The 15,064-nt window shown below is 39.6% G+C and overlaps 1 protein-coding gene across 1 annotated transcript in view; it reads left to right on the top strand.

Moving 5' to 3' along the window:
* Window positions 1-15,064, top strand: part of ABCA13 (ATP binding cassette subfamily A member 13) — a 509,835-nt gene that overhangs the window by 463,332 nt on the left and 31,439 nt on the right. Inside the window, exon 59 of the mRNA XM_032758123.2 lies at window positions 12,312-12,404. Coding sequence (XP_032614014.1) covers window positions 12,312-12,404 — 93 coding nt within the window. The remainder of the gene's footprint in view (window positions 1-12,311; window positions 12,405-15,064) is intronic.

The following is a 15,064-nucleotide window of genomic DNA, read 5'->3' as shown; positions in this document are numbered from 1 at the left end:
TGAAGTCTTTGCCCATGCCTATGACGTGAATGGTATTGCCTAGGTTTTCTTCTAGAGTTTTCATGGTTTTACGTCTTACGTTTAAGTCTTTAATCCATCTTGAGTTAATTTTTGTATAAAGTGTAAGGAAGGGATCCAGTTTCAGCTTTCTGCATATGGCTACCCAGTTTTCCCAACACCATTTACTAAATAGGGAATTCTTTCCCCATTGCTTGCTTCTGTCAGGTTTGTCAAAAATCAGATGGTTTTAGATGTGTGGTATTATTTCTGAGGCCTCTGTTATGTTCCCTTGGTCTATATATCTGTTTTGGTACCAGTACCATGCTGTTTCTGTTACTGTAGCTTTGTAGTATAGTCTGAAGTCAGGTACCTTGATGCCTCCAGCTTTGTTCTTTTTGCTTAGGATTATCTTGGCTATGTGGGCTCTTTTTTGGTTCCATACGAAATTTAAAGTTTTTTTTTTTTTTTTTCCAATTCTGTGAAGAAAGTCAGTGGTAGCTTGATGGGGATAGCATTGAATCTATAAATTATTTTGGACAGTATGGCCATTTTCATGATATTGATTCTTCCTATCCATGAGCATGGAATGTTTTTCTCATTTGATTGTGTCCTCTTTTATTTCCTTGAGCAGTGGTTTGTAGTTCTCCTTGAAGAGGTACTTCACATTCCTTGTAAGTTGTATTCCTACATATTTTATTCTCTTTGTAGCAATTGTGAATGGGAGTTCATTCATGATTTGACTTTGTCTGTTATTGGTGTATAGGAATGCTTCTAATTTTTGCACATTGATTTTGTATCCTAGACTTTGCTTGAGTTGCCTCTCAGCTTTAGGAGATTCAGGGTTGAGACGATGGGGTTTGCTAAATCTATAATCGTGTCATTGGCAAGCAGAGGCAATTTGACTTCCTCTTTTCCTAATTGAATACCCTTTATTTCTTTCTCTTGCCTGATAGCCCTGGCCAGAACTTCCAACACTATGTGGAATAGTAGTGGTGAGAGAGGGCATCCTTGTCTTGTGCTGGTTTTCAAAGAGAATGCTTCTAGTTTTTGTGCATTCAGTATGATATTGCCTGTGGGTTTGTCATAAATAATCTTATTATTTTGCAATATGTTCCATCAATACCTAGTTTATTGAGAGTTTTTAGTATGAAGGGCTGTTGAATTTTGTCAAAGGCCTTTTCTGCATCTATTGAGATAATCATGTGGTTTTTGTCACTGATTCTGTTTATGTGATGGATTATGTTTATTGATTTGCATATTTTGAACCAGCCTTGCATCCCAGGGATGAAGCTGACTTGATTGTGGTGGATAAGCTTTTTGATGTGCTGCTGGATTCAGTTTGTCAGTATTTTATTGAGGATTTTTGCATCGATGTTTATCAGGGATATTGGCCTAAAATTTTCTTTTTTTTGTTGTGTTTCTGCCAGGATTTGGTATCAGGATGATGCTGGCCTCATAAAATGAGTTAAGGAAGATTCCCTCTTTTTCTATTGATTGGAATAGTTTCAGAAGGAATGGTACCAGCTCCTCTTTGTACCTCTAGTAGAATTTGGCTGTGAATTCTTCTGGTCTTGGGCTTTTTTGGGTTGGTAGGCTATTAATTAATGCTTCAATTTCAGAACTTCTTATTGGTCTATTCTGGGATTTGACTTCTTTCTGGTTTAGTCTTTGGAGGGTGTATATTATTTCAGTAATTTATCCATTTCTTCTAGATTTTCTTGTTTATTTGCATAGAGGTGTTTATAGTATTCTGTGATGGTAGTTTGTGTTTCTGTGGGATCAGTGGTGATATCCCCTTTATCATTTTTTATTGCATCTATTTGATTCTCTCTCTCTTTTCTTCTTTATTAATCTGGCTAGTAGTCTATCTATTTTGTTGATCTTTTCAAAAAGTCAGCTCCTGGATTCATTGATTTTTTGAAGGATTTGTTGTGTCTCTATCTCCTTCAGTTCTGCTGTGATCTTAGTTATTTCTTGTCTTCTGCTAGCTTTTGAATTTGTTTGCTCTTGCTTCTCTAGTTCTTTCAACTGTGATGTTAGGGCGTCAATTTTAGATCTTTCCAGCTTTCTCTTGTGGGCATTTAGTGCTATAAATTTCCCTCTACACACTGCTTTAAATGTGTCCCAGAGATTCTGGTACACTGTGCCTTTGTTCTCATTGGTTTCAAAGAACAGCTTTATTTCTGCCTTCATTTCGTTATTTACCCAGTAGTCATTCAGGAGCAGGTTGTTCAGTTTCCATGTAGTTGTGCAGTTTTGAATGAGTTTCTTAATCCTGAGTTCTAATTTGATTGCACTGTGGTCTGAGAGACTGTTATGATTTCCGTTCTTTTGCATTTGCTGAGGTGTGTTTTACTTCCTTTTATGTGGTCAATTTTAGAATATGTGTGATGTGGTACTGAGAAGAATGTATATTCTGTTGATTTGGGGTGGGGAATTCTGTAGATGTCTATTAGGTCTGCTTGGTTCAGAACTGAGTTCAAGTCCCAGATATCCTTGTTAATTTTCTGTCTCAATATTCTGTCTAATATTGACAGTAGGGTGTTAAAGTCTACTACTATTATTGTGTGGGAGTATAAATCTCTTTGTAGGTCTCTAAGAATTTGCTTTATGAATCTGGGTGCTCCTAGGTTGGGTGAATAAATATTTAGGATGGTTAGCTCTTCTTGTTACATTGATCCCTTTACCATTATATAATGGCTTTCTTTCTTTCTTTTGATCTGTGTTGGTTTAAAGTCTGTTTTATCAGAGACTAGGATTGTAATCCCTGCTTTCTTTTGCTTTCCATTTGCTTGGTAAATATTCCTCCATCCCTTTATTTTAAGCCTATGTGTGTCTTTGTACATGAGATGGGTCTCCTGAATGCAGCCCACCCGTGGGTCTTGACTCTTTATCCAATTTGCCAGTCTGTGTCTTTTAATTGGGGCATTTAGCCCGTTTACATTTAAGGTTAATATTGTTATGTGTGAATTTCATCCTGTCATTATGATGCTAACTGGTTATTTTGCCTGTTAGTTGATGCAGTTTCTTCATAGCATCGATGGTCTTTACAATTTGGTATGTTTGTGCAGTGGCTGATACCATTTATTCCTTTACATGTTCAGTGCTTCCTTCAGGAGCTCTTGTAAGGCAGGCCTGGTGGTGACAAAATCTCTCAGCATTTGCTTGTCTGTAAAGGATTTTATTTCTCTTTTGCTTATGAAGCTTAGTTTGGCTGGATATGAAATTCTGGGTTGAAAATTCTGTACATTAAGAATGTTGAATATTGTCTCCCATTCTCTTCTGGCTTGTAGGGTTTCTGCAGAGAGATCTGCTGTTAGTCTGATGGGCTTCCCTTTGTGGGCAACCTGACTTTTGTCTCTGGCTGCCCTTAACATTTTTTCCTTCATTTCTACCTTGGTGAATCTGATGATTATGTGTCCAGGGGTTGCTTTTCTCAAGGAATATCTTTGTGGTGTTCTCTGTATTTCCTGTATTGGAATGTTGGCCTTCCTTCCTAGGTTGGTGAAGTTCTCCTGGATAATATCCTGAAGAGTGTTTTCCAACTTGGTTCCATTCTCCCCATCACTTTCAGGTACACCAGTCAAATGTAGATTTGGTCTTTTCACATAGTCGCATATTTCTTGGAGGCTTTCTTCGTTTCTTTTCACTCTTTTTCTCTAATCATGTCTTTTTGCTTCATTGAATTGATCTTCAGTCTCTGATATCCTTTCTTCCACTTGATGGATTCAGCTATTGATACTTGTGTATGCTTCACGAAGTTATCTTGCTATGTTTTTCAGCTCCATCAGGTCATTTATATTCCACTTTACACTGATTATTTTAGTTAGCAATTCATGTAACGTTTTTTCAAGGTTCTTAGCTTCCTTGCATCGGGTTAGAACATGCTCCTTTAGCTTGGAGGAGTTTGTGATTACCCACCTTCTGAAGCTTGCTTCTGTCAGTTCGTCAAACTTATTCTCCATCCAGTTTTGTTCCCTTGATGGCAAGGAGTTGTTATCCTTTGGAAGAGAAGAGGTGTTCTGGTTTTTGGAATTTTCAGCCTTTTTGCTCTGGTTTCTCCCTATCTTCATGGATTTATCTAACTTTGGTCTTTGATGTTGGTGACCTTTGGATGTGGTCTCTGAGTGGACGTCCTTTTTGTTGATGTTGATACTATTCCTTTATGTTTGTTACTTTTTCTTCTAACAGTCAGGCCCCTCTGCTGCAGGTCTGTTGGAGTTTGCTGGAGATCTGCTCCAGACCCTGTTTACCTGGGTGTCAGTGGCAGAGGCTGCAGAACAGCAAAGATTGCTGCCTGTTCTTTCCTCTGGAAGCTTCATCCCAGAGGGTTACCTGCCAAATGCCAGCCAGAGCTCTCCTGTGTGAGGTGTCTGTTGGCCCCTACCGGGAGGTATCTCCCAGTCAGGATACACAGGGGTCAGAGACCCACTTGAGGAGGCAATCTGTCCCTTATCAGAGCTCGAACACTGTGCTGGGAGAACTGCTGCTCTCTTCAGAGCTGTCAGACAGGGACATTTAAGTTTGCTGAAGCTGCACCCCCAGCCACCCCTTCCCCCAGGTGCTCTGTCTCAGGGAGATGGGGCTTTTATCTATGAGTCCCTGACTGGGGCTGCTGCCGTTTTTCCAGAGATGCCCTGCCCAGAGAGGAGGAATCTAGAGAGACACTCAGCCTTGCTGAGCTGCAGTGAGCTCCACCCAGTTCGAACTTCCTGAAGACTTTGTTTACACTTTGAGGGTAAAACCGCCTACTGAAGCCTCAGCAATGGTGGATGCCCCTCTCCCAACCAAGCTCGAGCATCCCAGGTCCACCTCAGACTGCTGTGCTAGCAGCGAGAATTTCAAGCCCGTGGATCTTAGTTTGCTGGGCTCTGTGTGAGTGGGACCCGCTGAGCCAGGTGCCAGGCACTGGAGGAAATCTCCTGGTCTGCCAGTTGCAGAGATCATGGGAAAAGTGCAGTATTTGGGCCGGAGTGCACCGTTCCTCCCAGTACAGTCTCTCACAGCTTCCTTTGGGTGGAAAAGGGAAATCCCCTGACCCCTTGTGCTTCCAAGGTTGAGGCAATGCCCCACCATGCTTCAGCTTGCCCTCCCTGGGCTGCACCCACTGTCCAACCAGCCCCAATGAGATGAACTGTGCACCTCAGTTGGAAATGCAGAAATCACCCACCTTCTGCGTTGATCTCTCTGGGAGCTGCAGACTGGAGCTGTTCTTATTCGGCCATCTTGCCAGCTCTCTCTTTAATTCTTTAAATTTGGTTTTCATTAGTTCTTTGATGATGTTTATAATAGCTGCATTTAATTTTTTTCTTCTAAATCTAGCATCTGAGAACACTTATAAACAATTTCTTTTGACTGCTTTTTCCTCCCCAGTTATGGGGAGAAACTTTCTTGTTTCTTTGCATGCCTTAAAAATTTTTATTGAAAGGTGGACATTTTAGATAATTGTAGCAGGTCTAGATTCTGATTCTTCCTGCCCTATGGTGGTTATTGTTGCCAATTTTTTTTAAAGTTTATTTGTTTATTTTGTGTTTGTGTCTTATTTGCCCAAGATAAATCTATGAAAACTCTTTCTCCTTTAGTGAGTAGCTACCGACTCCTCTACTCATTTTTTATTTTTTATTTTTAGTTTTTGAACCGTCTCACTCTGTCACCCGGGCTGGAGTACAGCAATGCAATCTCGGCTCACTGCAACGTCTGCCTTGTGGGTTCAAGTGATTCTCCTGCCTTAGCCTCCCAAGTAGCTGGGATTATAGACGCCTGCCACCATGCCCAGCTAATTTTTGTATTTTTAGTAGAGACAGGGTTTCACCATGTTGGTCAGGCTGGTCTTGAACTCCTGACCTCAGGTGATCCACCCACCTCGGCTTCCCAAAATCCTGGGATTACAGGCATAAGCCACATGGGCAGTTTGTTTTTTAAAATTTGTTCTCATTTTTTAAGACCGGCTCATAGGAGTCACTCTGTTTATGCATAGGCTAGTTGCTAGTGAGTGACTGGGCACAAGTTGTGCTCAACCACCTCAGGCCAACAAGGTTTTTTTCTTTGCAAATGTATCTGTGTGTGGATGGTGAAGAAATTCAAAGTTCAGGCTATTTTCATGTTAGCCTAACTTTACTGGCTCCTGGCTCCTTTTGTGTCTCTCCTATGTGCATGTGGACAGCCTCTGGGTTGACAAAGAACATGTAGCTGGCCTGGGCCCTCTCCAATCTCAGCTGCACATACGTGCAGCTACAGCTATATGCATGCTATATCCACGCAATTCCAGTCTAGTAGAGGCCAGATACTGGAGGTATTGGCTTTTTCTGCTTGGCTCCAAAATAATCAGGTATATCAACAGTGTCACTGGACCTGGGCATTACCCAATGGTCCAAATTGTTTGCACCCTCTTCAGCCAGGGCAGAGAAGCTGCTGATCCTCACGGTCTGCCCTTCCTGCCAGTAGTTGCATGTTGACGAAACTAGGGAGAGTGGGGAGCAGCCTATGGCTGGAATGCCACTGATTATCAGTCTTCTTATCCTAAGTTTAGCGGTTTGTCAGCTAAAAGTGCTTCTTAGATTGTAGTATGCCTTTTTGTTCAATTTTCAGAATTTTAAAATGGCTATTTTTGTTAATTTTGTCCAGATTCATCATTGCCTTTTGAGAAAACAATTTACCAGTTTATTCATTTGACCCTAGTTGGAAGTCCTACCCTGGGATTTTCTGTTGTTGTTTTTCTTGTATTTCACTTCAGAAAATAAAATTTTACATTGAAATGAATTAAATTTGATAAATCTTCTACTTTATCATAATGCATACATGTGTTTGCTTAAAATGATCATTTTGCTTTGCCAGTTCTAGAAACTCTCTACATTCTTGTATTTATTTTGCTGGAGTTTGTTTGCTGGCGTGAGAACATGAGCCTTCATGTTCATGCAGGGGTTCTAAGATTGGGTAAAGTGGTGTCACGATAAAAATTTCATTTATTTCTCATATAATTATTGTAGATTGTTCTCAGAAAGACTGTGTATCATTGCAATTTCTCTTCTATATCCTCCTATTCATTTGGTTTCACATTAAATATATATATATATTCATTTCCGTGAATCTATCCATATCCATGCAGTGCAAAGATCAAAATTACTCACTGTTAATGAAGAGTGGGGAAGCTTATGATTTATTCTGTGATTCTAAAATGGCAGCCTTTGTTGAAAAAAAGTCTCTGTATTGGACATTTTCCCCTTAACTTTGAGTTCATTTATCATTGCCTTTTCTGGTTCCTTACCCCAGGGAATCTTGGTAAAGCATGGAGCAGGAAACTGAGGATAAGAACCTTGCATACTACTTTTCTTACTAAGGGAGTTGAAATCAGTATAATCAAGAGTAACCAACACTACTTTTTTCTCACACATCCAACATCATGAATTCCAATATAACTCCTGAAATCTCTGCATTGCCTAGCCATATTTATGTACCAGTTAGATTATCCAACCATACAGGAAATTTTGTGTTTATTTTTTGAAGCTGGCACACCTTACATGGCCAGAGAAGGAGAGAGTCAAGGGGAAGGTGCTACACATTTGCTAACAAACAGATCTCATGAGAACTCACCCACTATCACAAGAATAGCAACAGGGAAACCTGCCCCATGATCAAATCATCTCCAGCCAGGCCCTTCCACCAACACTGGGGATTACAATTTGACATGATATTTGGGCAGGGACACAAATCTAAATCATATTATTTTATAACTGGCCTCTCCCTTATCTCATGTTTTTCTCACATTGCAAAACACAGTCATTTCTTCTCAAAATTCCCCCATGTCATTTCAGCATGAACTCAAAAGTCCACAGTCCAGAGTTTCATCTGAGAAAAGGCAAGGCCCTTCTGCATGAGCCTGTAAAATAAAAAACAAATTAGTTACTTCCAAGATACGTTGAGAGTACAGACATTGGGCAAATACACCTGAACAAAAAGGAAGAAATCAGCTAAAAGAGAGAGGCTACAGGCCCCGAGCAAGTCCAAAACCCAGCAGAGTAGTCATTAAATTTTAAAGCTCCAAAATAATCTCCTTTGATTCCATGTCCCACATTCAGGCCACACTGAAGCAAGGGGTAGATTGCAAGGCCTTGAGCAGCTGCACCCCTGTGGCTCTGCAGGGCTCAGCTCCCATGGCTGCTTTCAAGGGCTGGCATTGAGTGCCTGTGGCTTTTTCAGGAGCGCAGTGCAAGCTGTCAGTGGATGCACCGTTCTGCGGTTTGGAGGGTGGTAGCCCTTTTCTCACAGTTCTACTAGGCAGTGCCCCAGTGGGGACTCTGTGCGGGTGCTCAAATCCCACATTTCTCTTCTACACTGCCCTAGTGCAGGTTCTCCACGAGGGCCACGTCCATGCAGCAGACTTCTGTTTGGACATCCAGGTGTTTCCATACATCCTCTGAAATCTAGGTGGAGGATCCTAAGCCTTAACTCTTGCCCTCTGTGCATCCTCAGGCTTACCACCATGTGGAAGCCACCAAGGCTTACTGCTTGCACTCTCTGGACCAGTAGCCTGGGATCTATCTGGGACAATTTAACCATGGCTGGAGCTGGAGCAGCTGCAACACAGTGAGCAGTGTCCTGAGGTTATGTAGGGCAATGGGGCCCTGGGCCCAGCCCACAAAATCATTCTTCCCTCCTAGGCTTCCAGGCCTATGATGCGAGGGGCTGCCTAGAAGGTCTCTGAAATGCTTTTGAGGCATTTTTCCCATTGTCTTGGCTCTTAACATTCAGCTCTTCTTTACTTATGCAAATTTCTTCAGCCATTCCTCCTCAGAAAATGTGTTTTTCTTTTCTACCACTATGTCAGGCTGCAAATTTTCCAAACTTCTATGCTGTGTTTCCCTTTTAAATAAAAATTTTAATTTCAGATCATCTCTTTGCTCATGCATAACAAAACTGAACTATGCCCCAGTTTCCAATAAGTTTCTCATCTCTATCTGAGATCTCCTCACCCTCGACTTATTGTCTGTATCACTATCAGCATTTTGGTCACAACAATTTAACAAGCCTCTAGGAAGTTCCAAACTCCCTTATTTCCCCATCTTCTGAGCCCTCCAAACTGTTCCAACCTCTGCCCATTATCCAGTTCCAAAGCTGCTTTCACATTTTCAGGTATCTTTATTGCAATGCCCCTCTGTCTGTACCAATTTTCTGTATTAGTTTATTTTCACACTGCCATAGAGAAAAGAAGTTTAACAGGCTCACAGTTCCACAGGCTGTACAGGAAGCATGACTAGGGAGGTTTCAGGAAACTTACAATCATGGCAGAAGGCAAAGGGGCAGTGGGCACGTCTTACATGGCCAGAGCAAGAGGAAGAGAGTGAAGGGGGAAGTGCTACACACTTTTAAACAAACAGATCTCTTGAGAACTCAGTGTCATGAGAACAGCAAGGGGGAAATCGGCCACCATGATCCAGTTACCTCCTACCAGGCTCCTCCTCCAACACAGGTGATCACAATTTGATATGAAATTTTGGTGGGGACACAAACACAAACCATATTAGACCTCCACTTGTCTGAACTATGTTTAAGAAACTAATATATAAGTGACTTAATATTCTACCTCTTTAATTAGAGTATCTACAGTGCACCCATAAGATGATTACTTTTAAATTGAAATTAAAGAAATACGTGTTTGTACAGGAAAATATATAAGGCATATTTGGAAAATTTATGGCATGTGTCTCTTGGACTTCGTGCTAAGCAACTATAACAAAGAAACCTCAATTTACAGTGGCCCAGACAAGACATATTTTTTCCTCTCGCTAAATTCATGTCAGTGGGCTGTGCATCATCAGGCCAACCAAGGCCTTGGGTTCTTTCCACCATGCCACCATCACCATCTTCATGGTTGATGTTGACTCATCAGCACTGTATCTACATCCTAGCTCAAGGGAAGTGGAGAAAAACAAAATCCAGGTCAAGTGCCTTGCTGTATTTCAACATGACCCAGAAATTGTACATTCCATTGAGCTGAGTTTGTTGCATGTCCACATCAAGGTGCATGGAAGGCTGAGAAATATCTTGATCTGAATGCCCATTAACCCACCTAGGAGACTGCTTTATGACTGTTCTCCAATAATATAAATAACACATGCTTCCTGTAGAGTATTTGGATAATGCAAAATGGTAAAATAAGTAAAGAAAATCCATCATTAATTTCATTTTTGAGATATTGACAGTCATACTTTTTTGTGTGTTTTTCTTCCTAGGTAGTTTTTTTTAACATACCTGTGCAATTCTCTGAATATGCATTGTTATTTTACCATTGCTATACTATGAACTTTTCTCCATGTGATTAATTGACTTTGGTGAACCTCATTTTAATAGCTAACACATGGATGAACTCTTACTTATATGAGTGATACATTCTCCTACTGTGAAACATTTACCTGTTTCCAGATGTTTACTATTATAAATAAGTTGTTACATGCATTTATATTTTCAGTGTTTTCTAGGGTAAGTTCTTAGGAAAGGAATTACTGCCAAATTGGTGTTTAGAAAGTTATGCCAATTTTTACTCCCACCAGCAATATATGAGATGACATGTTTAGAATTACTGAGAAAATGGCCTTAACTTTCTGGATTTTTTTTTTATTTGAGAACTCATTGTTTTTGAAGTGACGATTGGAAATAAAAACCCCTTGTTTTTCTCTACAATACACAAAAGTACACATGAACACTTTTCCAGCAAGAAAATATTTTAAAATCAATTGATTTAATGGTTTATATTTTATAATTTGTTGGTATGTTTATTACCCACAAGCAGTTCTTTGAATGGTCTCTACATGTTATTTACCCTTTTTTCTCTATTATATTTTTATTATTTTGTTTTAAACTAACATATATGAGTTCTTTATAGTAAGTATATCAACCTCTACCCAGTATGTCTATTGGAATTTTTTTCTTTCTTTTTTTTTGAGATGGAGTCTCGCTCTTCTCACCCAGGCTGGAGTGCAGTGGCAAAATCTTGGCTCACTGCGACCTTCACCTCCTGGATTCAAGTGATTCTCCTGCCTCAGCCTCTTGAGTAGTTGGGATTATAGGTGCCCCTACCACGCCTGGCTAAATTTTTGTACTTTTAGAAGAGACAGGGTTTCATCATGTTGGCCAGGCTGGTCTTGAACTCCTGACCTGAGGTGATCCACCCACCTCGGCCTCCCAAACTGCTGGGATTACAGGCGTGAGGCACCATGCCTGGCTGGAATTTTTTAATGCTAGTTTGCTGTGTTAAGACACAACGACTACAAACCCCTTAATAGCTTCTTCCATTGCTTTTCTGCTTAGAAAATATCTTCCCATATTCAAATCATTATGTATATAAGATAGTAACGTCTTGTTTGGGGCTCTCTTATCTTGTTTTAATGACATCTGCCTTGTAATTCTTTAGTGTATTACCGAATTGCAATTATTTTAGTTATATAGAAAATATTTATGTTTTCTGGAGCAAGTCTTCTTTCATGATTCCTCTTTCATTATTTTTCTTCCTTTCACTAAGTAATTTTAAAGATATACTTTATAATTATTTAAAAATTTTCTCATGGGAGTGATAAATGTAAAATTTTGATTAGATTTACTATATCTGTATTATAATATATTTTAATTATTATAATAATATAATTATAGATTACCAATTTTGTAACATATTTCAAATTGAAATGTCAAAATATAATTTAAATTATAATTACACATTAAAATGTTATTTATGGTATTATATTTTATATTATACACTATATTAAAATAGAACTTATTTATATTTTACATATAATTAATTTACTTATGTTTTATGTTTACACTTAAGGTAATATTTAATATTTATACTAACATACTAATATTATTTTATATTACACTAATTTTCATATTATAACAGTTTTTCCATTTTCAAAATATCCATTCTTTTCCTTTCTTCCATGCCTCCCTCCATTGATTCAATATTTCATTTGTGCCTATTAGGCTTTCTTGTTTCTTTTCATAAAACATTCACATTGCTTTGTTAAGATTATTCTTATTTTGTATTTTTGTAGTATTGCTAAATGCTTCTCTTCTATATATTTTATAGCTGGTCTTCCTGGTATAAGAAAATACTGATTTTTTGTTAATTGTACAATTGGCTGTCTACATAAAACCTTATTGTTTTCAAAAGCTTTTTATTTGGTTAACATGAGATTTCTGTATAAAAAAATTAAGTAATTTGCCCTAATGGTATTTTGTCTCTTTTTTGTCTTGAAAAGTTTGACTCAACCCTCCCCTCTTCAGGAAATGGCTCATTTTTGTCTCTTTTTCCTTCCTCACAGCATGGAGGAGTGTGAGGCTCTTTGCACAAGACTGGCCATAATGGTTAATGGCAGTTTCAAATGTCTTGGTTCTCCTCAGCACATCAAAAATAGGTGCGTTGAAGTTCTCCTTTTGCTTAAATATTTACTATGAAATCAATAGCGTGATGCAGAGTTATGACTGGAGATGCTTTAGAGGCAAGTATGTTCCAATTACCTGCTGGCATAAAATAGGAGGTGAAGGCTCTGAGGGGATAAAATACTGTGGCTAGTAAGTGAAACACATAGCAACTCCCAAACACAGTCTAGTGTTCTCCCTGTAAGGGAGACATTTTGCTTTTCTCTTGCCAGGAGGACATTGCTCCCTCATTGTAGTGACATTGGTAGGGGTGAGAATAAGATTGCAGAGTCAAGATGATGACAGGGCACAAAATGTCCTCTTTACACACAAAATGCCTTATGAAAAGGCTGTACTGATATGTCCCTCATCTGCTGTGAATCAAAGTTCCCATTTTATCCTACCAAACACTATCCTTTTGAAAAAGACCATCAGTTTATAACGGTAGGAGAGGGTTGTTATGGTTGCTTTCCATTTGGATTATGAAAGACTAAAGACTTCTTTCCTGTGCTCATTGATCCTTTATATTTCTTCCTGGTTAATTCTCTTCATGTATTTTCTTCATTTCCTTTTTGGAATCTTAATAATTTTGTTATCAATTTGTGTGAGCATTGTTACATCCTGGTATAAGATTAAAAAAAATTGAAGTTGTCTAAATACATGTCCAATTTTCCTTTGATTTGTTTAAACTGTCATTCTTATGCAGAATAATTTATTCATTTATGTTGATAAATCTCTTATTTTCATTTATTCAGTGTTTTTAAGGTTAGGATTCTTAAGCAGAGATTTGGTAAATAGTCATATGTAAATTTTAAATACTTTTAATTTATGGAGAAAATAGCTGATGCTCAGGATTGAGATGACATAGTAGGGGGTGAGTGTCCATTTTTAGAGTTAGGCACTGCTGGGATGGTCAACCTCACAGTTGCTTGCTGCTTCGGGTCAACCACTGGTCAGATGCACCTACTGGAAACTATTCTCGGTATGTACTCTGCCCATCTTTAATAAGTATCATCAAAAGAAAAATAATATTTCATGCTCTCCAACCTTTATGAATGCCTATATAAAGTTTTATAACCCATTCCTGATTGTTGGGTGATTTATGTCTGATTTATGTTTACAAAAGTTTCCCGCAAGAGCCAGCAGGACGAAGCACTTGGGGATAGGTTTTCTCTAGCTGTTGCATTCTATATACTGGAAAATCTGTGCCTACTTCAGAGTTTGGGTTCCCATAATGTGATATATGGGTTGAGCATGAATTGTTAGTGGATATGAACTGTAGGACTATATTAAACAAGAAATGGCTTGTGGGTTATTCACTGAAACATCAAACTTAATAAAATTTAAAAAATAATTTGTGGCCAGATATGGTGGCTCACACCTGTAATTCTAACACTTTGGGAGGATGGAGTGGGAGGATCACTTGAGGCCCAGAGTTTGAGACCAGCCTGGGCAACATAGTGAGACCTCATTCCTACAAAACATTTTTTAAAAATTGATTTTAAAAAATTATATCCAAGTGTGGTGGGGTGCATCTGTAGTGCTAGCTACTTAGGAGGTAGGAGGATCAGTTGTGTCCAAGAGATCGAGGCTGCAGTAAGCCATGATTGTGCCACTACACTCCAGCCTGCATGACAGAGTCTGAAAAAAATTAAAAAGTCAGTAAAATAAAATAAAATAATTTGTAAAGTGCTTATTCTCCTATAACTATAAACCTATAATAAACAAAGACATGATGATGCCTGTTTCCGTAATATTGAGATAAAGAATAAAGGATTGATCATGACATAGATGGTAACGATAACTAGATTTTTCATAAACTTCGGCATCCATACCTGGGAGTCAGCAACATCAGAACCCATTTCTCTGACGTGGAGGTGTTGAGATGGATGAGAGAACTTGTAGCGGGGCTCCTTCCTCCTCCCCTCCATCCCTTTCTTTCCATGAACATGAATTGTTAGGAACATGAGTAAGGAAGAGTAGGGTCTGGGTGTGGGAAGAGGTTCTGAGGAGATAACTCAGGAGAAGGCGAGGGTTTTGGAGAGAAGATTTTGGCTGAATTCGGGCAGGGATCTGGGTGTCAGGATTTCCCCGTGGAGAGGCAGGAGGCTGGTGAGCAGGGTCCCAGGCTTGGGCTGGGAGACATCTGCCCAGAGGGAGAACAGAAGAGAGGAGCTACAGAAATCCCACAGAGGCGGGACCCCGAGGGCAGGGCTTGGGCCTCAGAGACCAGCTCCCCCTGGGAGGGGCAGGTACAACAAGAGCCTGCAATGAGAGCCTAGTGGAGTGAAGCCAGGGGAGCACGAGGGTTTAGCCACCTTTAGCTTCTGAATTGCAGTGCTGACCTTGACCTCATGGACAGTCGGGAACCCTCAAACTTCAGTGCAGGTCTCAGCAAATTCACCTGTGACAGGAAGCTGAGGCTTGCACCTGCTACAGCAGTTCACTCGGACAAAGCAGCCATTTTTCAGGGTGAAGCGGGGAAAGTGGAAAAGGAATGTAAGGATCAGAAAAATGAGAAGCCACAGAAATATAGAGGGAAGAATGTCCATAGCAAGTAGGGACAGATACATGAGAGGAAAAAACAAAATGGAAAGTGAAGTGAAATTTCCCAAACCAAAGAACTTTTCCTACCTCACTCTCTGCCCCAGGCACA

This window comes from Hylobates moloch, unplaced genomic scaffold (assembly GCF_009828535.3).
Source record: "Hylobates moloch isolate HMO894 unplaced genomic scaffold, HMol_V3 SCAFFOLD_1, whole genome shotgun sequence".
Classification (NCBI taxonomy): Eukaryota; Metazoa; Chordata; class Mammalia; order Primates; family Hylobatidae; genus Hylobates; species Hylobates moloch.
The sequence above is the reverse complement of the archived record's forward strand: the minus strand, read 5'-3'. Positions and strand labels throughout refer to the sequence as shown.